This window comes from Hypomesus nipponensis, chromosome 9, assembly GCF_054491055.1.
Source record: "Hypomesus nipponensis isolate SF chromosome 9, ASM5449105v1, whole genome shotgun sequence".
NCBI classification, from domain to species: Eukaryota; Metazoa; Chordata; class Actinopteri; order Osmeriformes; family Osmeridae; genus Hypomesus; species Hypomesus nipponensis.
The window spans coordinates 8,716,402-8,742,500 of NC_140369.1; the positions used below are offsets into that span (position 1 = coordinate 8,716,402).

At 47.4% G+C, this 26,099-nt stretch overlaps 1 protein-coding gene across 2 annotated transcripts in view; it reads right to left on the bottom strand.

The window, feature by feature from the left end:
• Nucleotides 1–3,789: 3,789 nt before the first annotated feature.
• Nucleotides 3,790–26,099, bottom strand: part of foxp4 (forkhead box P4) — a 91,724-nt gene continuing 69,414 nt past the window's right edge. For both annotated transcript variants that reach the window (XM_084704821.1, XM_084704822.1), the window contains 13 exons: nucleotides 24,943–25,141; nucleotides 24,063–24,161; nucleotides 22,434–22,532; nucleotides 19,217–19,304; nucleotides 16,924–17,007; nucleotides 14,924–15,149; nucleotides 14,741–14,817; nucleotides 14,337–14,438; nucleotides 12,009–12,130; nucleotides 11,337–11,403; nucleotides 10,565–10,737; nucleotides 9,551–9,834; nucleotides 3,790–7,852 (listed from right to left, as the gene is read on the bottom strand). In XM_084704821.1, the coding sequence (XP_084560947.1) occupies nucleotides 9,687–9,834; nucleotides 10,565–10,737; nucleotides 11,337–11,403; nucleotides 12,009–12,130; nucleotides 14,337–14,438; nucleotides 14,741–14,817; nucleotides 14,924–15,149; nucleotides 16,924–17,007; nucleotides 19,217–19,304; nucleotides 22,434–22,532; nucleotides 24,063–24,161; nucleotides 24,943–25,141 (1,484 nt within the window). In that variant the 3' untranslated portion in view covers nucleotides 3,790–7,852; nucleotides 9,551–9,686. The remainder of the gene's footprint in view (nucleotides 7,853–9,550; nucleotides 9,835–10,564; nucleotides 10,738–11,336; nucleotides 11,404–12,008; nucleotides 12,131–14,336; nucleotides 14,439–14,740; nucleotides 14,818–14,923; nucleotides 15,150–16,923; nucleotides 17,008–19,216; nucleotides 19,305–22,433; nucleotides 22,533–24,062; nucleotides 24,162–24,942; nucleotides 25,142–26,099) is intronic.

Here is a 26,099-nt window from a genome sequence, read left to right on the forward strand (position 1 = left end):
CAGCTTTCCAGTCACTTCTTTCCTGTCATCTTTCCAGTCACTTCAATCAATGTGTGCAGGTTGGGCTTTTTATGCTTGACAAGCATTATGATAATCTGCGAACACACGCCAACAATACAAATAAAGTAGATATATTCAATGACCCAAGCAATAATGTAGTGGTCTCTGCGACAATTAGGACAGTGCCATGTAATGAGGCCTTAAAATAGAATCATATTAATTCCGGTGGCGATTTGGCCTACCCCTTCAGACTGTCCTATCAGCGCAAAATATTTAGGGTTAACCCTAACTCTGACCCGAACCATAACCCTAACCGTAACCACATCCCTAACCTTGCGGTGCGCAAACGCAATAAACCCTGGTAAGGTAGCCTAATTCAACAGGTAGGATAACATGTTAAGACACCCGCAACAGAAAAATCGGTAGCACATAGCAACATATTGTTCTCCGATTACGTCCAATTCATGAAGAGTAACAAGTAGGCTAGTTTAGACTCAGACATGTCAGATAAATGAGCCTAATATCTAGTGCTCTCCCCACAGCTAGCGCACCTGGCGCAAAGCGGAACTGATGAGAGTCGTTGGAATGATTGACGTTTGGAGGAGTGGCGGGGAGCGAGGTAAATCACCGCAGTAAATCTTCTGAAGCCTCTAAATAGACTGCATTCTTCCAACACACACAGGGCGGATTACATTCAATTTATCCGTCACATCAATCACCTACAACATGGAATCCTGGCGCATTCACTCGATACCAAGATGTATTGGACAAGCTGTTATTGCCGAACTAAATGTAATTTAATCAAGAAATCAATCCAGTTCCATTTAATAAGCACTTTTATTGATGCGTTTGTCATGTCCTTGAACAACAACACTGGAAACACTGTCAGTGGAAAACCAGACACTTGATCTTAGGCCTAATGAACTATGTCAGAGTAGCGGCTTTGCCGTCCTCAGTCTCTGAAGGAGGCCTTCATGACTAAATACAGCTTCCAGCCAAATATGGCACTACCCTTAAACATTCCACACCTCAGCCCAGTGCTATCAAATCAGCTTCCAATAAATGAAATGCAGTCTGGAGGATTGCTTCTGGCTGATATTGCTTCTCCAAAGGCCCAGAAATGCAAAACAAACAAGAGGAGCTTCGAAAATCTGATTTCACAGCCATGGGATGAAAATCCTTTTTTGTAGTCACTTTAGAAATATGCTCCTACATCAGTCTACTGTGCACTGTTCTCTCACTACTTGTATAAGCAGGCCTTGTGGCAAGACAGTTTATCGTTTTTACTATTCATCTTATTAAATTCATTTAAATGTGCCATTAAATTATGGACACACACACACAAATCCCATAAACACAGATTTGTCTCAGTTTCATGTGAAACAGATAGAAATGTGTGCATAAATGCCACAGTGACACCCTGTCAGGGTGACCCTGATATGGATCCCTTCATCCAAACAACATGAAACGCTTACGCCGCAAGAACCATCCCAGCTGTACGTAGCCCCTCTCAGCTGCACAGGCCAGCCGTGGGCCCCGGGCAGGGCTGACAGGACAGGTCCCTGAAGCCTGGGATGGTTTCCTCTCTGAAAGCGAGGGGAGAGGGAGCAGGTCGCCCGGCCATGCCTGCAGCTGCCCTGCTGTAGCAGGACATGGGGTTCAGTCTGACACAACCAGACCTGCCCAGACCAACACCCTTCAGATGAAGAAGGGCATGGAGGGATTGAGAGAGAGACTTTGGCAGGTTGAATGTCCAAAACATTGAGGAATGGATTGAAAGTGGGGCTCTGTGTGTGTGAGAGTGGATGACAGAGAGAGAGAGAGGAAGGGGGCAGGGTATAGGGGTAGGGGTGCAGTCACACATGCTGCAGATATCTGTTGGGAGGTTTCAGAGTATTATTCTAAACTTTTGACGCTGATTGTTTCAGTGAGTTTGAACGGTCTTGCGTGGCTGGGAGAGGAGAGAGGGAGGAGGGTGAAAATGTGGTTCCAATCACTCACAAAGATGCTTTTGTTCTGCAGCTGGGGCCCTCTCTCTCTCTCCCTCTCTCTCTCTCTCTCTCTCTCTCTCTCTCTCTCTCTCTCTCTCTCTCTCTCTCTCTCTCTCTCTCTCTCCCCCCTCTCTCTCTCTCTCTCTCCCTCTCTCTCTCTCTCTGTCTTTCTCTCTCTCTCTCTCTCCGTCAGTCAGAAGGACTCTGGGGATGATAATTCATTAGAGGGACAGTACCTGTAGGGACATGAAACACTATCAGGAGACCTGTAGTATTTAACCCCATTCCAGGTTGTTGTTACAAAACGAGACTATGCTCTACATCAACTAACCTAAGGTTAATACACTTAAATCGAGTTTTCGTACTTTGCAATGATCATTTAATGTAGGGCCAAACCCTGTGATTGGGTGTAAGGTGGGCCTCTTCTCCTGAACAGATTCCAAAGTCCCAACAACAATACAAACAGTGTGCTAAGTTGGTTTGAGTGAGTCAACAGAAAGTTTGGAATAAAGCCCCGGCCCCAGCCCCAGCCCCGGCCCCAGCCCCAGCCATCGAGGGAGAGGGTTCAGAGCGGTTCTGGTTTGGGTCGGTACATTTACCGTGTGACTCAGAGGGTCTGTCTGGATCTCAGTGTTCTCTGTTCAGAACAGCTTGCCCAGGGAGAATACTGCATGCACACACACACATAAATATGTCTGTTCTTCACGCGCACACACTGTTTTTTCTTTAACTGTACCTCTCTCCACGTAATAGTGTGTCGTCTGTACTTTTATACCAATTAGTTACCTGTTTTTGCTGAACGTTACATTACCAAGTCAATGTGTTGTGTTGCACCTTTGCTCACCTTGAGTATAGTGCTGACATACTCTGTTTAGTATGCATATGGCATTAAAGTATTCATGTGTGTATGTCTGAGTTTGTGTGTATGATTCTGTGTATGACTTTCAAATGCGTATGTCGGGGCTTCTCCCAAACCAAATGTCACAGGGATTTAACTGTCAAGAGCACATTTCCTCCCTGGGGATGAACAGAAAAGTTCACTAAAAGCACAAGATTAAACAAAGTTTCAACTTTCCAAAAACAGTCAACCATTTTTCCATTTTTTCTCCCTGTGGCAACACATCCACTTTGCAGAGCTCAGGTTTAAAGATAAGCTGTAGGGCATATTTCAAACCTGGGAGAGAAGGAGAGAAGTAAAGATGGATAAAGAGAAGTGGAAAGGCAGAAAAGGAGACATGAGAAATACACACCTCTTCCATCTCCTCATATCCTGCCATAGACTCTTAGTCTGGAGTCAATACCTTGAACAGACATGTACCATTCAGCCATAATCTGGGTTGCGGAGTGAACTAGTCACAATATGATCCTTTCTCTGTATGGTCGAATGTTCAATGTAAAGAGTGTACGGTCTGATTTCTGTTGAGCCCAGTCAGAAGCCCAAGGCCCTGTCTCTGTATGTTTGTTGTCTGGCTCCTCTCTGTTTATGTGTTGCTCGTCTGTTGTCTGGTTTGTTTACCCCTCCTGGTGGACACTTTCTGTATCACAGCAGCAGCAGCAGGTGAACTCTGACCCCTTTCCCCCCACTGCCATGGCACACTGTGATGACACAGGACTCTGGATGACACAATTCTTCTCACCGCCTGCAATTATATCAACATAATGAAATGCCATAGTCCAGCTGTACAGGTGGCAGTTCTCCTGAGTACACAAGGTGAACAGTTAGACCTGTGTTATCTGATTAAGATCATTAGACAGTAAAAAAGTGATATAAAAAACACACCACCAAGACACAGCATCAGACAGTGTAATAAGTATTTTATTGCATTTTATAATGCCATTGTCAATAATTAGTACAGATTACATGCAACTAGACCTACTGTACAGTTTTTTTATTGTCTGCATGGACAGACACAAGAAGATTCAGGTTACAAATACACAGATATATGTGTGTTTTTATACAGCATGAAGGAAAGGGCAGTGACTGGCATTACATGGCCACCCAGGCAAAGGGCAAAGGTCAAAGGGCAAAGGTCAACTGTCTCAAGAAACTACTCCCACCCACAACCCTTCACCTGGGTCACACTTTCAAAAATAAGAAACAGAACCAAAATCAAATGATAAAGAGAGGTAAACAGGTAAACGGAAACTAAATAAGGATACAGAGTCACTGCTGAAAATGTACACACATTCCTAACGTACACCCACAGGAGAGCTGAAGTGGTAGTTCCATTTTTTTTTGGCCATGAACTGAATAACACCATCAGGCAACGCTCCCCTTCAAAAGACCCTTACCCCTCGTCATAAGCCCCCGAGCTGTCCAATCACAGAGTAGGGTTGGTCTAACCATCTCCCTGGTCAGCCAATAGAATGATAGCCACTCAAGTTGGAGGAGGAATGATGGCTATCTGTGATGGCGGTCAGTAAGAATGAGAGAGTTTGGATGTGGTTTGGTTACAGTTCAGTTTCAGTTGTGGCGAGTGGTTAGCTGATGTGTTTGGGATAAGCTATAGTCGCTCACAACGCCTTTGGTAGACAGAGGACAAACTACATCTCTGAAAGCCTTTAATCTAGCTCATTTGGTATGACACTGTGGGATAGTCTGTTGATCAGGCTAGGTAGATATGAGAGGTGGGCTATTTAAAAGTAACTTTATTTGTTTAAAAACTATGGACTGTGTGAAACAAGGCTTTTGATTGGACAGCAGGTGATTGACAGCCCAGAGGATGAGGGATCAGCACAGGAAAGACAGGGGTCACGGTTCAGGGGTCAGGGGTCAGGGGTCAGGGACACATATTGGCACCTAAAAGGACCAACAACAACACTTTCCATTGCTCCGTCTTTAAAAGCAAGAGAGGGGCTACATATTCTCTTTTCATTTTTTCCTCTTTCTCTCTTTCCTTTCTGAGGTTTTGGTCCTGTCTTTGAGAAAAGTCCTTCTGAGGTATCAATACATAGTCAATTTAACTTTTTAGTTTGTTTTCAGATGTTTTTTTCTTTCCTTAAAAATGCATAAATGCAGTACAGAGACAAAAAGTATCAAAATAGACCTAGCTAAGATAAATATACAAACAGGTGTTACCTAAACCACTGATCTAACTTTCACTCTTTTGTCTTTTTTTAGAGATAATACACTTAAAAAATCAGCGTCCCAGACGTTTTATGAAGAAACTGAAAAAAGGAAAACAAACAAAACTATTAACCAAGATACCTGCAGCACTTAATATGATAAATACATACACTTCAGCATTAGCAATACAGTATAAGAATCAGAGCTGAAAGCTTTACAATTGCTAAACAGGAGCCGAAAGAAAAAGAAAAAAGAAAATCCAAAAGACAAAATGAGAAAGAATGCCCTGGAGAGAGAAGCCAAGCGTTAATATACAATAATACATCATACCTGCGAAGCCAGAGAAAGAACAGAAGTGTTTTATGGTGATCTGACACCATCAACAAATGTCATTTTACATCTTTATAAAACAGGTTTGTTTACAGGTGTACCTTAAAGCACAAGAGTCAAAGATCATTTATTTACTGAATGCAGCAGTTCCTCTTTGTGAGAGTTTGGATAACAATAATAATAGTAATAAATTCCTTTCAAAGCATGTGTTATTACTCTCAGTGTCTTGTCTGTACGAGTGTTTGTGGTGTGGGTGATTCTCTGTGTTGTCTTTGGATTTCTGAGCTTCACCTCAGCTGGAGCAGGGAGGGCTTGGTGGACCCAGGGCCCAGCTCACCCTGGTACTGGGCTGGCTGGAGCAGAGAGGGCTTGGTGGACCCTGGGCCCAGCTCACCCTGGTACTGGACTGGCTGGAGCAGGAGGGCTTGGTGGACCTTGGGCCCAGCTCACCCTGGTACTGGACTGGCTGGAGCAGAGAGGGCTTGGTGGACCCTGGGCCCAGCTCACCCTGGTACTGGGCTGGCTGGAGCAGAGAGGGCTTGGTGGACCCAGGGCCCAGCTCACCCTGGTACTGGACTGGCTGGAGCAGGGAGGGCTTGGTGGACCCAGGGCCCAGCTCACCCTGGTACTGGGCTGGCTGGAGCAGGGAGGGATCTGTACTAGTCAAAGTCTGTGGCAACAAGCCCAAAGACTGAGATTGGTCACTCATACTGAAGTTGTCGTTGACACCTCTGGTGCTTTTGGCTGGTAATTAGGGTCCCTTAGTACAACAAAGTGTGTGGATGAGTGTGCGTGCGTGTGTGTGTTACAGGGAGCTTGTCTTTTTATCACAGCCATAGTAAAGCTGTGCTTTGTCTTATTGTCAAGCCCCAGGCTGCTGAAGCGTGGCGACCGACCACTAATGTGTGTGTGTGCGTGTTTGTGTGTGTGTTTGTGGAGGCCACTGGCACTGATATATTCTGCCCATCATCACCCCTGACAACCAGCTCCCTGCCCCATTGAGTTGCCACTAACGACCAGTTTCTTATTGGCTCACAGCTGAGTCTGCTCATCAATATGCACGCATACAATTAGAGCGTGCAATTAGGAGGCTGTTCACACAGCCCCATGATAATAGGGAGCAGGGAGACGGCCAATAATACGCAGCAGAGAGTAGACCTTTTAAACATGGTGACCACTTCACTACACACTTTAAGAACTAGAGAGCGCTTTAACGGTTGTTTTAGGAGAGGTAGTCATCTTTAACTCAATGGAACGTGTAGCGTTTCTTTGTTTTTCGGGCTCAAGCACATGAATTTTGAAGTCTAGATAGCCAGGCTAGCTTTCTCAGACATACAATATGTGTAGTAACAGTTTTGGTATAATTGGTTATCATTATTGAAGTAGAATGAAAAAGAAATATTTCATATGGGTGCACATATGGGTCTCCCACTGGCTATGTATTGAACCATTTTGAAAAGGAGGTAGTGTTATTTTTGGTTTTTATCTCATAGCAAGATGTCCCTCTCCTAGTTACAAATCAGTAAGATGATACTTTGAACAGAAAGTTATTTTAAAGACTCCTCCTTACTAAAAAGGAAAACTGTCTGAAGTGCAAGAGTTAGTTTGACAGCATCTTTTCCCCAGTTGTCCCTTGGTGCGTTCCTTTTACAGTTACATAATTTGCCATTTTATTTCCTATTTGTCGTCCAAATCAAAGGTGATGAAATGAAAGTGAAAAACATTGTATTTTTCCTGCTGATGAGACATTTGGTACCAACAACATATAAAACGTGTTGTTCTATTGCTGTGTAGTAACACATAAATGAGCATTAACATTACTTTTGTGACTTTTGTTTGGGCTATTTTCAATCAAAATCAAATATTTGTATTTGTTTTATTGGAAAAACATTGGTTGATTTTACAAATTGTATTGCAGCACAAGGACAGCATCCTAGGGGAAGCCAGGTAGCCAGATAGTGGCATCTTTGACTGGCTTCACTTTGTGTTCAAGTGCCTTAAGAGGGTAAGATAATGATGGGCTTGTTCCATCGTTTAATGCCCATACTGTTGGGGCAGTGTTTCAGTTGGTCTGTGAGCATGCCACACACACAGACAGAGCTTGACATCTTAAGTGCATTCAATCTTTCATCAAAGGAACTGCAAGATGTTGGTTTATACTGTTTTTAGCCTTTTACCATGCTTCTACCATGGCCTACCGAATGTGAGTTGTTTGTCACCAATTATGTATACACTCTTTAGCATTACCAATTTGTTTTTAAACATTTCATACTTTGGTTTTTAGAACGATCAGCGCTGTAAATGTAACTCTAATGAATCAATTCAACATAACAGTTCTGTGATAATACAATGATATTTCATCCTCCTGGTTCCTAGTCTTTTGGCCAGTTCTTTATGAGGAAAAACTCAAAAGGGGAAAAATAAACTACAGGGTATTTGGTTTACTACACATTTCTTTGGTTACCTGTAACAAAAACAAAAACGGGAGAAGAAAAAGCAGATATTACATTAAAATAATTTGTAAAATTTGGTATGGCACTGTATAGAGGGAAAGATAATGTTTTATGCTTACAGGAGGAAAAAAAAAGATTAAATCTCACATGCTATTCCTTTGACACAAACTCACACAGTGAATTGCAGATAGCTTCTACACAGTAACTATTATAACCATAGAACTTTGAAATGAAACTGAGCAGAGTTGCCATGTTTGGTGTCCCACAGAAAGAATTCCCCCTTTTTTCTTTAACAATTTGGACACAGTTCCAGGCAGAACCTTTGTGGGATGAGGTATTCTCTGACTGCAGTAATATCATCTTTTTAAAGCATTGCTTGGTATCACAGCTGATGTTTCTCAACTAACTATACAACAAATTAAAAAAATAATAAAAAAGGAACAAAAAGATGAATAATGAAGAGTCTGGATAATGGTGACTTTTCAATCCTAAGTGCTATTCTCAGTCCTGGCTGCTCCGTTGGGATAGACGGTAGAAAGAGGCTGTATAGGGCAGGGAGGGTAGATGGAGGGTAGGTTAGGGGGTGGATAGTGGGAGGATAGAGGATGAACGTTGGTTGAATGGGCTTTAGTTAGTGGGAATTATTGGGGCAATACTGTGGTTTCTTTCTTTCACTATTTTGGAATGGTGTGAACAAGAAGAGTAAATAAAACATACAAAAACATTCTTATAAAAGATCATTTGAAACAGAACACCACCGTGAAATACTGATTCTCAGAGGAAAAAAAATGAAGATAATAACGTCAAATAGAAGCGGAAATGACAAAGCTACCACACACTTTTGTTATATTCCATCATTTTCTGTTTTCTTGGTTTTACACTCCCTCCATTCTTTTTCTCCCTCTTACCCTCTCTCTGTTTCTGAGCATTCTACACCCATCTCTCCATCCCAGACTGAGAGGGAGGAGGAGGAAAGCACATGTTGTCTCTTTAAGTTGGGCTTTTAGTTGGGGGAGTGTGAGTGTATGTATGTGTGCGTAGGGAGGAGGGGGTATTTTAATCTGTTTTTCTTTGATAAAGAAGTAGGGTGCCAAACATGTCTCTGAGAGTCTTGTTGAGTGCCAGCAGGACCGTGGCCATGACAGCCTCAGTCTCCCCCAGATCACTGACTGACTTCAGGAAGTTAGTTAAGTCAAAGTGTGTGAGCGGATTTGAGGTAATCTTTGAGAATGTTCCGCCGTCCTTCCTTCCATCTCAAAGCCCAGCAGTTTTTTCAAGCCCCCAAAAAACGAAAAAAAAAAAACTATTGATAAAATCAGAGGGAAAGAAGACGAGAGGTACACAGCACACCCCCTGGTGACTGTTGTAAAATATATACACATGATGTGATGTGTGTGTGTGCCGTGCTCTACTCCCCCATCCCACACACGCCTGTACGTATACTGAAGTGGTACACAATGAATATCCCAGGCCCGACAAGGAGCAGGGATTGGGGGGGGGGGGGGGGGGGGGTTAGGGTTGGTGTGGCTTGGTTATCCACCCAGAACTAGAGTCTCTGCCTGTACACATCTTCTGGAGTGTGGTGCTGGGGAGAGAGAGATGGCAAGTTGGGGGGGGGGGGGGGGGTTGAGCGAAGAAACATAAAAATGAAATAAAGCAATGCTCCACAGTCTGGTTTTTGCGTCTGTAAGTAGCGAAGGTCATCTAACCCTGTTTGAAGGTTCTCAATGTTGTTGTTTGTTGGTTTCTGGCTTTTCATATCTGATTTCTTAATGGTGTTATCTTTTCTCTAGGCAACGGGATTCAGCCTTTAGGTCCCGCCCCTCTGGCCCATCTAGGCCAATCCTACTCCAGCTCCTCAGTGGGAAGCTCCTCCTCCAGGTCACGTTCGTCACTAGGCAACGGCAAGTTCTGAGTGACACCTGCCATGAGTGACATGGGCCGACAGTCCTCCTCCAGCTCAGTGGGCTCCTCCTTCACATGCACATGGTGGCTGAGAGAGAGACACAGAGAGACAGAGAGAGACAGAGAGAGACACAGAGAGACAGAGAGAGACAGAGAGAGACACAGAGAGACAGAGAGAGACAGAGAGAGAGAGAGGGAGAGGCAGAGACAGAGACAGAAAGACAGAGAGAGACAGAGACAGAGACAGAGACAGAGACAGAGACAGAGAGAGAGAGAGAGAGAGAGAGAGAGAGAGAGACAGAGAGAGACAGAGAGAGAGAGAGAGAGAGAGAGAGAGAGAGAGAGAGAGACAGAGACAGAGAGAGAGACAGAGACAGAGACAGAGACAGAGACAGAGACAGAGACAGAGACAGAAAGACAGAAAGACAGAGAGAGACAGAGACAGAGACAGAGAGAGACAGAGAGAGAGAGAGAGATACAGAGAGAGAGATACAGAGAGAGAGATACAGAGAGAGAGATACAGACAGAGAGACACAGACAGAGAGAGAGACATAGACAGAGAGAGAGAGAGAGAGAGAGAGAGAGAGAGAGAGAGAGAGAGAGAGAGAGAGAGAGAGAGAGAGAGAGAGAGAGAGAGAGAGATACAGAGAGACAGAGAGACAGATACAGAGAGAGAGAGAGACAGAGAGACAGAGAGACAGAGAAGTACCAATCAGCATCAAGCATAGCATGGGAGATCAGCCACAATGTTCCTCAAGGGAGTAGGTGTGTTTGGGAGTCTGTGTGTGTGTATGTGAGTGAGTGAGTGTGTGTGTTACCTGTACTGCTGAGGGCTGAGTGTGGGGCTGCAGCTGCCGTTGCTGTTGACCTGCTCCACAGTGGAGCTGACGTCATCGTGGCCCACATGCAGCATGTTGAGGCTGGCGGCAGGCGATGGGTTAAGCAGGGCTGGACTGTTAAGCAGGGACAGACTGCTCTCGGCCAGGGCCGCCTACACACACACACACACACACGCACACAATGAATACAGTACAACTATAATTCACATTCTACATAGTTCTTTAGAAAGTTCTAGTCCTGTGTGAGTTCATCTACTGTAAAGTCCACTGGCATAAGAGGTGCTCAAGAGCAGGGCAAAGCTGCCACTAGGGGGCACTTTCACACAAGACTTTTTCCAATGCATCTTGTAGCTTCTGCCCTGCTCTGCACTCTGATCTCCTGTAAAGTGTGTGTGTGTGCGACAGAGACTTCCCTGCGAAGGATAACAAAGAGACTGTGTGTACTAGTGCCTCTCTGATTGATTTTGTAGGACAGGTGATAATTTAATGCAGTGACCTTAATTGACAAATACTATAAATCATCTCAGTTTAAAATGTCTTGTGTGAGCATACCTGTCCGTGTGTGTCTGTGCGTGTTGGAAGCGCTGTATGAGTGTTTATGAGAGGGCCAAAAGGGTGTGTGGAAGTCATTAGGGAGCATGCTAATTATAGGACAAAACTGACATTACTGCCCTTGATTGTGACTGGTGTGTGATGTGCACGTGTGTGTTGTCTTTGCGGTCGATGGCACATGTGTGTGTGTGTGTCTCACCTGGTAGCTGGCATTTAGGGAGCCAAAGCCCAGGCCTGAAATCATGTTCTTCACCAGAGTAGGACTCCTTGAGAAAGACAGAGACGATGAGAGACAGAGGGAGGGAGGGAGACAGTGATAGAGAGAGAGAGAAAAAAGACAGAGAAAGAGAGAGAAAGTGAGAGAGAGAGAAATATTCAGTACATGTGCGCTAAGGAGTCACCCTGGCCAAACCCCACTGTCAGATGAAGCAAACACATTTGCCACATGCCAAAACACATGCACACTGTAAACAGATGCTGCAAATATACATGTGCCTGTGTGTGTGTGTGTGTGTGTGTGTGTGTGTGTGTGTGTGTGTGTGTAATTATCCTTGGTTTCTCTGGCGAGAGCAGAGAACATCTGTTTACACACGCTAACAAGCCTCACTTCTCCCTGCATCAAACACAGCTGCTCACTAATGGTGTCGACAAACAGAGAAACACACACACACAGATGTTAACACACACTCACAGAGGTAAAGCCGGCAGCATTTATTTGAGGCTAGAGTCATCCACTTGGTAATAATAGGAGGCCCATTTATAGCAATAATAATGCCAGCATCCATAACCCCACACACACATCACAGCAGCTAGGCCTTGTCAGCATCTAGGAGAGATCGGTGTGTGTGTGTGTGTGTGTGTGCGTGCCTACCCGGTCATCTTTGGTGGTCTCCTCTTTTGGTATTCCACTTCGTCAACAGTCCACACAGCTCCTTTGACATTCTCCACTCGCACAAAACACTTGTGCAGGCTCAGGTTGTGACGCACGGCATTCTGGGACAGGGACAGAACAGTAGAACTTGGCCATTATGAAGAAACATTACACAAGACAATCTGGACTCAACAGCTTCATTCTGGTGAGAATCAACCAGAGAGATGCGTCAAAAAAGCACAAATCATAATCCATAGAAACCCTATAGAAAAATGATTTCATGATGCCTGTTTATTCATACACACTGTACTGTATTAATCATAAAATGATGTGGCCATAAAGACCGGCTATAAGCCGTTTGATGTCTGATCAAGCTCCCCTCTGTCCTAACGGTGTTCTGATGGCACACACACACACACACACACACACACACACACAGACACAATTCTGGCTTTCAAATAATAAGACCTTCCCCATCACCAGTGGTTCTTTATTTCCAAATGTCTCTAATCAGTCACTATCTGCGAACATACACACACGTGCCAGCGCACACACACACACACACACACACACACAAAAACACACACACCACAATCTGCGTCTTACTCCCCCTGGGACAGGCCTCCCTTTTCATCTGCTATTTGTAGTTTGTTCATGCCCAATTTCATTACCAATTTTAATTCGTCTATAATTAAATCCTGCATATTCTCTCTGACACGCTGTTTTAATCTGGGAGGGAGGGACAGGCGATGGGCGCATCACTCCTCACCGTAATTACACACACACACACACACACTTAAACACATAGACACACACACGTAATTACACAAGCCATAATCAGCCCAGCCCCTCCAACACCTCAGTCCCCCGAGCCGTGATGCTAAGTTTTGTAAATGAGTCTGACCCCAATCTCTGCCCGCCACCCCAACAGTGCTGTTCACAACAGTGCACACACACACACATACACACACACAGTCTGTGTTATTGCAGTCCTATTTGCATTTGTCTCCGTGATGAAAGCCTAATTCTTCAAGTTAAAACATTAGCAGCCATTTACAGCAGGTCACAGCACATGCATCCCCCTCACAGCCCAAATGACAGACAGGCAGTGACAGTCAGCCAGACAGCCAGATAGACAACCAGCCACACAAACAGACAGATAGACAGACAGCTAGACAGTCAGCCAGCTAACCAGGCAGACAGACAGGCAGGCAGGCAGGCAGGCAGACAGACAACTCTACCTGTCTTGCAACACTTCAAAAGCCAGTTACGTTAAGCACCTTGCAGGATTGAAGAGGTACTCAAGTTCTATTTTCTCCACCCCTCCCTTTGTCCATCTCTAGCTCTCTCTTTCCCCTCCATCTCTCTCTCTCTCTGATCAATGACTTCCCTTCTCTGACACCTTTGCTCTCCTTATGAAATATACACAGCTATTAAAGGACATACATCTCATATTTAATACAGGCCAGGCCAAGAGACGGCCACTGGGATCCAATATATAAATAGTGCGCTGCCTGGTGTATAAATACATAGATATATATTTAAAGGTCTGGAGGTCCATAAGGACAGGAAGCAGTGGCAGCCATTAATAGTTAAAATTCCATAAAAATGAGATGAAGAGGTGAAGATATTCCTGGCTGCTCTCTCTCTCTCTCTCTCTCTCTCTCTCTCTCTCTCCCTCCATGTCTGCCTCCCTACTGCCCACCCCCACCCAACCCCCCCCCCATCTCCTCCTCTTCCTCGTCAGTTCAAGGCTATTAGCAAGGCTGGAGCTGGGCCACCACCCCCCCATCCTAACCCCTCCTCTTGTCTGTCCCTCTTGCTCCCTTCCTCATTCTCCCTCTCTCTGGAGGAACTGACACTCAAATTAGCGGGAGGTTTCCGTAGAAATGGGTCACCACCTACAATGGCAGGATCAGGCCAGGTGTGTGTGTGTGTGAGTGTGTGTGTGACTCGGTAATGAGGCTGTGTGATAGTGAGGTGTGTTTCCGCTGGGGTAAGTGGGGCCGTCTCCAAGGCCCTGTGTTGGAGCTCAGAGAACTCTTCGGAAGAGAGAGGACAAGCGGCCCTGGATGGAGGGATGGCGGAGAGAGAGGAGCTGAGAGAGGGTGAGTCATATGTAGCAGAAATTGCTCATAATTGGCAAATCACTCAAGTCTCAAAGGCCTCCGCGACGAGCTGGTCACAGCCTCTAGTGCTGCCTTGTGTGAACAGAGGAGCAGAGCCACATGGAAGGTGAGTACGCACACACGCACACACACACACACACTGGGTGTGCGTGTGTGTGTCTGTGTTTGTGTGAGTGTGTGTGTGAGTATGCGGACTCACCTTCCATGTGGCTGTGTTTCTCCTGAAGTAGGCGAACATTCGTGTAAACCAGTTGTAGATCTCATTAAGAGTCAACTGTCTGTCTGGAGCCTCAAGAATAGCCTAGAAAGAGAGAGAGAGAGAAATAATAATATTAGTGGTTGAGAGGAAATTAGGGGAGAGGAGAGGAAAGTATGGTGGAGGAGGAGGAGGAGAGAGAAGAACAGTGGAGAGGAAGGCAGAAGAGAGGAGATGACCACGGAGGAGTTGTGGGAGAGACGGGAGGAGAGGAGGAAGAAAGGAGAGAAGCGGAGGAGAGGAGGGCAGGAGAGGGGACAGAAGAGCGGAAGGAGGATGAAAGGGAAGAGAAGAGAGGGGAAAGGAGGAAAAGAAAGCAAAGTGGAGGAGAGGAGAGACTAACTTACATGGCGTATAAGAGAGGCGTAGGTAAATGGGGGCCTGACATCAGCATTCTTATAGAACTCACAGTTCTGAGCCAGCTCTACACAGGAGAACACAACAGATTAGACCTGATGTCTGTGGCTGTGCATGTGTTTGAGTGGGCACTGCATACTGGTACGCGTGGGTGCGAGTGTGTGTGTGTATACCTGAGGCAATGGGTGTGCAGAACTTGTCAGCGTTGCGCCTTCGTATGGGTCCGATGCCGTGTGTGTGTGAGTGTGAGTGTGTGTGCAGGCTGGAGGAGCTGATGACGGAGGGGCCCTGGCGGAGGGGGGTGATGGGGGCGGCGGCCGAGGTGGGGGGGTGAGGTAGGCCCTCCGGGTAGGCCTCACTCTCCCGCTTCAGCAGAGAAGCACTGGATGCCAGATTCAGCTGTGATGGAGAGGAGAGGAGTCACACACCAACAGGGAAGCAGGCGGCAAGTCAACCTCAGATTAATCTGACCAGGAACAGTCCTGGGAGATGTAACATTACACGGTTCTTCAGTTTAGGCACACAAACACTCACACGCACACACACACACACACACACACACACACACACAGCACCTCACTGATGGCAATTAACCCTGAGCTTATAAAAACACAACCACACTGCAGCATGTTTGTGAGATGGGAACACACACAGCCACTCTGTGGTGGCTTGCAGTCTTCATGGACTGGTTCGGCCCAATTAGGCAGAACTGCACATACATTCACTCTCCCTCCCCCCCCCCCCCCCCTCTCTCTCTCTCTCTCTCTCTCTCTCTCTCTCTCTCTCTCTCTCTCTCTGTCTCTCTCACACACACACACACACACACACACACACATAGAGGAAACCAGTCCCCCTGTCTCTCTGGGATAGTCTTTCCTGGGTTGCTAGTTTAAAGCTAATTAAAACCATAATCAGTGTGTGTGTGTGCGTGTGTGTGTGTATGTGACTCCCACTCCCCTTCTTTTCCTCTCCCTATGCCATTGTCTCTCCTCCAGTCCCCACCCTGGTGTGCCAGTCTGGAGAGGCTGATGGGGGGTGGGTGATGCGGTAGTAGCAGTGGAGGGGGGCTGGGCTGTCTAACAGGTACTTCATTAGCCCCGCTACCACCACCATGTCACCAAGGCAACAGTACAACCCTCTTCATTGGAGCCAAGCTTTGTTTCCATTCGACATGCTCCTCCTCCTCCCCCCACCTCCTCCAATCCCTGACCCTGAGGCGTGTCTTCATGATGACAAGACACACCTCTTCCTGATTTCCCATTTGGTGTTAATGACAGCTGATCCCCTGTGACTGTCTTCAAACACACACAAACACACACAAACACACACAAACACACACACACATCCTGCCTTGCCACTGTAACCATTTATATTCCTTCAAATTAAGACACTCTACTTCTAATTGACAATTAATTTCAACATCTTCATATTTTAATAAGACTCCTCGTCAATCTGAATAATGAAATATTCATTAGATACCTAATAACAGCCCTGCCAGACGGCAGACACACACATCTCCATCCTTCACCAGCTGATGGCTGCTGACTACAATCTCTCTCTCTCTCTCTCTCTCTCTCTCTCTCTCTCTCTCTCTCTCTCTCTCTCTCTCTCTCTCTCTCTCTCTCTCTCTCTCCTGCTCCTCTCTCTCTCTCTCTCTCTCTCTCTCTCTCTCCTGCTCCTCTCTCTCTCTCTCCTGCTCCTCTCTCTCTCTCTCTCTCTCTCTCTCTCTCTCTCTCTCTCTCTCTCTCTCTCGCTCTCTCTCTCTCTGTCTGTCTGTCTGTCTGTCTGTCTGTCAGTCTACTTCTCTGTTTCTGCCGTTCTCTCTGTCCATCTTCCTGTTTTACTCTGTCTCTGTTTTTCTCTCTGTACTGTACTTTCAACTGTCGTTGAGCTTCAGTGTTCAGGCCTGTGATTTCACGCTGTCGGAGCAGAGCTGTGTTCAGAGAAAGCAGTGTGTGTGTGTGTGTGTGTATGGGGGGGGGGTACTTTCTCCACTGGTCAATAGAGGGCGCACACAGCCAGTGAGACTGGACAAGCACATAAACACCAATGCAAAAATGTGATGCCCTGTTCATGTTTACACTTCAGTAGAAGTAGAGAAGAGTGTGTGTGTGTGTGTGTGAGTGTGTGTGTTTGTATGTGTGAGTGTGTGTGTGTGTGTGTGTGTACTCACAGGTTGGTTGAAAGGCTTTGGCTCTGAAGGGCGCATGTGCAGGTGGGTCATCATAGCCTGCAGTCGCTCACTCTCCTTTGCCAGCTGGGACACAGACAAACACAGGGTTTTTAATTACTCTCCCTAGATATCATTACAACATGGAATGGAAAACCCAAGGCATCATTACTCAAACAGGTGGAGCGGCATATCAAAGGATGACAAGGAGGGTACTTTCTACAGTCTCTCCTGGTCTATCACTGTGGTCTCTCTCTTACAGTCTCTCCTGGTCTCTCTCCTACAATCTCTCCTGGTCTATCACTTTGGTCTCTTTCCTACAGTCTCTCCTGGTCTATCACTCATGTCTCTTCTGGTCTATCACTGTGGTCTCTCTCTTACAGTCTCTCCTGGTCTCTCTCCTACAGTCTCTCCTGGTCTATCACTTTGGTCTCTCTCCTACAGTCTTTCCTAGTCTATCACTTTGGTCTCTCTCCTACAGTCTCTCCTGGTCTATCACTCATGTCTCTCCTGGTCTATCACTCATATCTCTTCTGGTCTATCACTGTGGTCTCTCTCCTACAGGCTCTCCTGGTCTATCACTGTGGTCTCTCTCCTACAGGCTCTCCTGGTCTATCACTGAGGTCTCTCTCTTACAGTCTCTCCTGGTCTCTCTCCTACAGTCTCTCCTGGTCTATCACTGTGGTCTCTCTCCTACAGTCTCTCCTGGTCTATCACTCATGTCTCTCCCTCACATCCCAAACTAGTCACACTGCATCACTGTTAGAGAGCTGTCAGGAGTACATCACAGAAAGCTTCTATTTCCAGATGGGTGTGAACGAGCAGGTGGGTGTGTATGTGAACTGGCATCCCCTCAGTCAGTGGCTTAATGTGTGTGTGTGTGTGTGTGTGTGTGTGTGTGTTTATGTGTGTTCATACTGTCTCACAATAGCAAACACTCCAGGCAGGGAATAACCCATCCCAACACCTAATGATTCCTCACATACTCCCTGTCTTTCTGTCACACACACAGTGCCCTGCAGACGCACTTGTCCCTGTTTGACATTGTTAACTGCCATTTAACGGGAGCCGCTGCACTGTAGCCTGTGGAAGTACTGCATCCTGAGAGTATGTGAGTTTGTTTGTGTATTTGTGGACGTGTGAGCGTGTGTGTTTACGGTGTGTAGCCTGTGGAAACAATTCTTCTCCACTGAGAGAGACAGCTCAGTCAGCCAGCTGCCTCACTGGAGCCAGGGGCTAGAGTACCAAACTGTGTGTGTGTGTGTGAGAGAGAGAGAGAGAGAGAGAGAGAGAGAGAGAGAGAGAGAGAGAGAGAGAGAGAGAGAGAGAGAGAGAGAGAGAGAGAGAGAGAGAGAGAGAGAGAGAGAGAGAGAGAGAGAGAGAGAGAGAGAGAGAGAGAGAGAGAGAGAGAGAGAGAGAGAGGGAGAGAGAGAGAGAGAGAGAGAGAGAGAGAGAGAGAGAGAGAGAGAGAGAGAGAGAGAGAGAGAGAGAGAGAGAGAGAGAGAGAGAGAGAGAGAGAGAGAGAGAGAGAGAGAGAGAGAGAGAGAGAGAGAGAGAGAGAGAGAGAGAGAGAGAGAGAGAGAGAGAGAGAGAGAGAGAGAGAGAGAGAGAAAAAAGGGAGTTGTTACTGTAGGCTTGCAGATTGAGGCCAGCCCTATTTGTGTGTGAGTGAGTGTGTATGTGAGTGTGTGTGTGTGTGTACAGTAGGTGGTAGACCAGGGGGCTGTAGCGGTGGGCTGCTGCCCATGTCTGTGCCCAGCTGAGGTGACATGGCAGGGGGAGCGGGAAGTGACAGCTAAGTCCTGATGGGATGTGACACAGGCTGCCTCTCTGTCACTTTGTGTTCCCCAGCGGGCCTTCAGGGACCATGATAAACGTTGTTTACCCTGGGAACAACACTGGACAATCCCCCCAACACACACTGTGGGTTTGGCTGGGCTGCTTGGGGTTGGGATGGGGGGGGGGGGCAGTATGTGTGTGCACGTTAGGGGGGATTTCTTTTGGAAGTACTACCCTGGTCCTTTGCATTAGAGGCAGGACTTCCCTCCTCCTCTCTAATTCCTCCCCCATCTCTTCTCCAGTTCCTCCCCTCCTCCTCCCCGCCTCCTTCATCTATTCCCCAGTCGTCGTCCCCCCCCCTTCGTCAGTAGAGAACTTGTATAATTGGGGTGGTGATGGCAGCTTCTTTCCAAACCGCCTCTTTCAAATTACAAGCTCCAGTGCTTTCTCTAAACTCTGCCCTGCCTCAGACAAGTTAGAGAGAGTGTGTGTGTGTGTGTGTGTGTAATAAGCTCACCTGGATCTCCAGCTGTTGGACCACCTGCATTTGGACCCTGCACTGGGCAGTGCTGCGATCATCCAGAGCATGCTCGTTATTCAGGTGCCTGGGACAGAGAGGAGACACAGGATATCCATCACACAACAGGCCAACACAGGGCAGAGAGAGACAGAGAGAGTCGAGAGGGAGGGAGGGCGAGGGAGAGAGAAACAGAGGCAGAGAGAGAGATGAGAGGGAGAGACAGAGGGTTTGCTGTTTATTTTTTCCAGTATTCTGGCAACTTCAAAAGATGGTCTTTTCACGGACGCAAATAGAAACGACCACACTACAACCTCCACAATATTGAGTTCCTGGACAATCTAACAACTGAGAGTGGACTGGACTGTCCTGTGTGGACAGAGGCAAGCTAAGCGTGTTCTTTGCAGGAGTTGGAGCAGCTGTGTGTGCATGTGTGTGTGAATGTTTATGTTTCAGTGTTCTGCTCTTAAGGCCATGACCTGTGAGCGAAGCACCTGGATATGAGCTCATGTGTTATCAGAGAAGCACGCAGGGAGAGAAGGTCTAATCTCACACTTCTTGAAAGAGAGAGAGGGTGTGTGTGTGTGTGTGTGTGTGATAAGTCTAAATGGTGGCGCTGTTTATTTCCTATGCTGTGGGAGGACGCTGGACCTTCTGATCTTTCCCAGAGAACCCCTGGCTCCCCCCCACCCTCAGCAACCCTCATTAACACTTCCCTCCCTCCCTCCCTCCCTGCCTTATGTCATCGATGGAGTTATTTGCAGCTTTCCTTTCACTGCCCTGTGCGTGTGTGTGTGTGTGCTTGTGTAAATGTGTATATTTTTTAAACTCTCAGCCGTGAACTTCTAGGGTGCTAGATTGTATGTTTCTTTGGATACAGCCCATTAAGTCAACAATTTTGTATGTGTCTTTGTGTTTGATTGTGTGTGTGTGTGTATAGCTTTAAGACACCAGGGAGTTGGGCAATATCAGATGAGGAGGAGAAATGAAACAATAACAGTGATGTCATGGCATGGCTAATCCAGTCAGATAGACGACTCAACACAAGTGCAGGATAATAATAACAAAAACATGAGCTCACTCCACTCTTCACAACTTCTTCCCTTAATCCTCCACCTCACTCTCTCTCTCTCTCTCTCTCTCTCTCTCTCTCTCTCTCTCTCTCTCTCTCTCTCTCTCTCTCTCTGTCTCTCTCTCTCTCTCTGTCTCTCTCTCTCTCTCTCTCTCTACTCTCTCGCTCCCCTCCATTGCCTGACTCCTTCACACTCTCCTCTACTCCCTAAAATGCCTCTCTCCAGCTCACACTCTTTCTCACTGTTTCCCTCCTTGCTGTGGCTGGGTCATAAACAGTAGCAGGCTTCGTTTTTTTCGTGCATCCCGACAATGAGTCTCTGTTTACTCCCCTCAGTCCTCACACAGCAGACTGTAGGCCACATTACACACACATACACACAACCACAGCCAGAGTACTCCACCAGAATGGAAGAGATGAAGAGAGACAGAGAGAGAGAGACGGAGAGAGAGAGTGGGGTGGGGGGGGGGGGCAGGAGAGAGGAGCGGGGGAGGAGGGAGAAGGAGAGATCACAGCTCAAGAGAAGAAAGCTGGAACCAGAGGAGTGTCTCCCTGGTGATGACTAAGGCTGACTGCGGGGAAGCACACTGTCGGACTGACGGCATTATCTGTCACTGATTCCTTTTTTCATCCCTCGCTCCCTCCCTCTCTTCTCTCTCTCCCCCTCCATCTGCCCTGGAGCTATGTGAAATGAGACACCAAACAACAGCTTTTCTCTCCAAACTTTCCCAGCCTGCCTCAAGCTTTGATCTGACTGTCCACTGCCATCACCCTCACAACACTCTCAATCAGTCTGTGTGTGTGTGTGTGTGTGTGTGTGTGTGTGTGTGTGTGCGTGTGCGTGTGTATCTGTGTTCACATGTTTTACATTGGAATATGAATAGATTTTCCCCTGGTGCTAGTCCAGAATGCTCCTGTAATTAACCGGTCAGGGCTGGTCTTATGTAGGGCACTATGTAGGGAGGTCCCTGTGGGTTAGAGCCCCCTAGAGGCTGGAGGCCGGGACTGAGGCTGAAACTGAGGAGAGACGTCATGCTGGAGATCCAGGAAGAGGGGTTCCGACAGAGTGCGTTTCTGCATGCTAGCATTTTGAATTGTGTCCGGGATGGAATGCACCCACAGAACTAAAGTCTAAAATACGGACCAGTTTATCTGCTTGGACTGGACAATAAGGACGGACCTATTCACAATTTCAGTTTATGTGTGCTTATGTGCACAGTAGAGTGGAAATAGTCAAGACAATGAATTTCCTTCACATGAGCATGGTTAAGCCCCTGCTCTCACTCAGACACACAAACTCATTCCCCTCAAACCCACTCCACACACTGTCCCCAAAGACTCCAAACTGGCAAACAGACAAGAAAGGGAGATAAAGGCAAGCGGAGAAAAGAGAGGAGGCAAGCGAGGGGAGAGGAGTGGAGGGAGGGAGGGAGGGAAGGGGAGGCTGTTTGATGTCTCTGCTATCGCAGTGGAAACAAAGAGCTCTGATTGGAGATGAGCTAATTAAGTAAACCGCTAACGAAGCGTGGAAACAATTTGCTTGACCCTCCAGAGCAAAGAACTCTGGGAGTAAAACACAAATCAACTAGTGACAGGAGAGTGAGGTTACAGACATGTACACACACACACACACACACACACTGAGCCAGTCGAGGTGACTTGACCTGTCTTTTTAGCTGGTGCAACATGAACACACACTCTCACTTTGATGTGGTTTCATAATGGTTTGGAACATAACTCTCCACAGCCAACAACATAGAGCTGAGGAATGGTGGAAGGATGGAGGAGACTCGAGAATAATGGAGAAGAAGCACATAGTAACAAAATACCAACAGTGGTATGGTGTGTGTGAGAGGGCATGTGTGTGTTTGTACACGTGTAACCAATTGAATCTGATGTAACACAAAGCAACAGATGAATTATTTAGGCAACTCTGTCTTGCTCTATGCTGTATGAGTGACAGATCACTTTCGCAGTCAAATGACTGACATGTTGTTATGGCTGTGATACTATAGCGAGCTGTGCTAATCATTTTTGTTGAATAACATTTACATACATATACATTTATATACATAGAGGAGAGTGCACAATGCACACACGTGTCAGGGAAGTTAGCGTTGGAGCTAACGTTAACTGTTGACTTACTTGATGAACTGTCCCATGTCCTCACACAGAGCCTCACAGCCCGGCCACTTACACTCTCCATGGCCGTAGAGAGGGTGGGAGCCAGCATGCTCCTCGTGACTACAGAGAGAGAGAGAGAGAGAGAGAGAGAGAGAGAGAGAGAGAGAGAGAGAGAGAGAGAGAGAGAGAGAGAGAGAGAGAGAGAGAGAGAGAGAGAGAGAGAGAGAGAGAGAGAGAGAGAGAGAGAGAGAGAGAGAGAGAGAGAGAGAGAGAGAGAGAGAGAGAGAGAGAGAGAGAGAGAGAGAGAGAGAGAGAGAGAGAGAGAGAGAAAAGAGAGACAAAGAGAGAGAGACAAAGAGAGAGAGACAAAGAGAGAGAGACAAAGAGAGAGAGACAAAGAGAGAGAGACAAAGAGAGAGAGACAGAGAGAGAGAGACAGAGAGAGACAAAGAGAGACAGAGAGAGAGACAGAGAGAGAGAGAGAGAGAGAGAGAGAGAGAGAGACGCTGGTTAGGCCAGTCCAGGTAGACCCCAGCAGCAGGAGAAGCCGTACTGTGTGGTGAGGAGAGCAGTAGCCCAGCCTCTCACACACTGACCCATCTGCTTCCTCTCAGGCTCCGTTTCTGCTGAACCCTCACTTAGGAGTTGGTGTGTGTCCGTGTGTGTGTGTGTTCTACTTTTTAGGAGTTGACATAGATTAGGCAGTGAACCAACCAGCCATGACTGATTGGAGACGGACGCCGTTGTGTGTTGGTTGTTCTTTTGTGGTAAGACGACTCTTGTGTGTGTGTGAGTGTGTGTGGGTGAGAGAGAGAAACAGTGAGGTGGAGAGAGAGGGAGAGAGAGAGGGAGAGAGAGAGGGATCTGAGGTCTTATATTCTAGTCGGCTGCTCTGGGTTTGGTCCGTGTCCAGAGAGGGTTCTCTCTTTCTCTCCCTCTGTGTGTGCGTGTGCATGTGTGTGTGTATATCTTTGTGCATGTGTGTGTGTGTGTGTGCGCGCATGTGTGTGGTGACAGGCCCAGTAGCTGTGCATGTGGTTGAGGCCTGGCCCAGAGCCGCTGACTGACGTCTCCCCATTTATTTACATAAGTGTATTTAGTGTCTGTGCATGTGTGTGTCTGTGTATTCGAGTCGCAGTGTACTATACGAGTGTGTCTGTCTGCATGTGTGTGTTTGTATGGCGGGGAATGGGGCTTCTCCCAAATCAACATCAGAAGGCCTTCTAACAAAAACCATGTCTCTGGCAGATGGGATCATCCCCCTCTCCTCCTTCCTTTCTTTCTGTCTTCCTGGTCAGATGTGCTGGCTGGAGAAGAGCTGTGTGTGTGTGTGCATGTATGTGTGTGTGTGTGTGTGTGTGTGCACGCGTTTGATTTGGCTGTGGTTGACTCCCCTCAGTTCAGAAGCAGCTCACACTGCAGACATTACAAACTGTTGGCAACCACTCTCCTCTTCGACATCAGCCATGCATTAGCGTAGCGTAGCAGGCTAGGCTACAGCCCGATCCTCCACTAACCCCTACATGCCTCCCTACTAGCATGTTAGCATTGCGCTAACACGGCTCAGCCAGAAACGCGGGCTTTGAGCTCCGTGCCAAGACAGCTGCCTCTGCGTGTGACTGTGCGTGCATGTGTGTGTGTGTTACTCACTGGCTGCTGGGTAGGTGGCTGCCTTTGGAGTAGGGGGAGATGTGGTCATCTCCACTGTCTGGTTTGGTGAAGGAGGAGATCCACTCAAACAGTCTGGCTCTTAAAGATGGAAACAGCCCATGAGGGTCACATGGGCAGACGCAGAAACTCTCAACATGCACACTCAGCTGGTCACCTGCTGTGGGTCAGTGTTCTCAGTTCTCACATTCATACGCTCGTGCCCTATCACCTATCCTCCTCCTTCCTTCATCCCTCTTTGCTGGACCTCCGTCTCCTTCTTTCCCCCCTGTCTTCGTCCTCCCCCTGTCATCTTCTCTCCTCCTCCCCTGCCTCACACTCTCTCCAGGCACCCTCCTGTCATACTGACACCAGGCTGAGAGTCTACTATCAGTGTCGCTTCTCTCCTCACAACATCTGCACACACCTCATATCAAATGAGCTCGGAGACATTTGCACCTGAGTATGACACACATACACACAAACACGCACACACACGCCCACATGCAAACACACCGCCCCCCCCCACGCACGCACAGTGTGTGTGAGGCTAGGTGTGAGAGCTAACACAAGCAGAGGACATGGACAGAGTGTGTGAACGAAAGGTGAGGACGTGTGTGTAAAGGGCACATGGAGGCCAGATGCACTCACACACACAGGAGGCATCTCTGTCACACACCAGAACCATGTTTACCAGGTGCTGAGGTGTAGTGGTGAGGATGGCCTGCCTGCTGGATTCAGCATGCTTACAGTAGGATGTGTCTGTATACACTAGTATGTTCCTCTGCACCTCCCAATACGACCCACGATGCTATGGCTTTATCCTTCCTCTACGAGTGGACGAGGAGCACGATGGGCGAGTGTGTTGTGTGAGTGAGCGTACCTGTCTCTCTTTGGGGTGTGGCTCTGTCCGTTGGGCAGGCTATGCATGGGGATCTGGGCCATGGCTTTGGGGAAGGCTGAGGTAGAGTTGGAGCTGTTGGTGCTGAGGTCCAGACCCTCGCCCTGCTTCATGGCCTCCTCTGCGTTCTGCACCCCGGACACGTCCTTCCACAGCTGCTGCAGGTCAGCTGGACACATGGCTGCAGGGGGGAGGGGGGAGGGGGGAGGGGGGGGAGGGGGGAGGAGGGGGGGATGAGACTTCAAATCACCGCACACGGTTTGACCAGATAGTCTGCTTTTATTTTGGTATCCGGGAATGAATATCACTTCACAGCTGTGTGAATCCACACATATACCCACACACACACACACACACGTTGTACTGGTCAAGCCCGAGGGACAGTTTCACAATAAAAAAGAACAAGGGACAGTGGAGGAGGCCAGAGGCTAATTTCTGCATGTTTTTCTTATATGTGTACATCGTGGCTCATCCTCGACTATTCCCCAGCCTCCTAGGTCGCTAATAATTGCTGTCTCACACTACAACTGCAGCTTGAGTCACTGACCATGTTCCCAGAATGGGTGTTCATGTGTGCGCGCGCGTGTGTGTGTGTGAAAGCGAGAAAGAGAGGGAGAAGGAGGAAGAGATAGGGACTATCTGCTCATATTTCGGTAGGAGACAAGAAGGGTACACATGACCCCCAAGCCCTCTGCATCTGGTCCAAGCTGTTCCTAAAAGCCACAGTCTGTTTCTCTCCCTCAAATGGCAAATATCACACACACACACACACAGTACAGACCTAACAGCAATCCAAATATTATGTCTGCTTTGTCTACATTCTTTTCAGAGCCGCCAAAACAAAGCCCCTCACTATAGTGGAATGGTGTGTGCGTGTGTGTATGTGTGTGTGTGCGTGCGTGTGTCGGATTACACCGCCAACCATACCAATCCGTGCACACACGCAGTGAGGGTGAAAGTGTAAACTGTTTGAGGTTGGAGTGTGTGGGTGTGTTCTCTTCTAATACCAATGGCTACACATACTGAATCTTTGGACACCAACTCCCTGCCTCATATATACTGCAGAGTAATGAGCCTGTCTAACCCCCATCTATATAAACTACCTCTGTCTGCATAAACTACCAAGGCCTGAATGAACT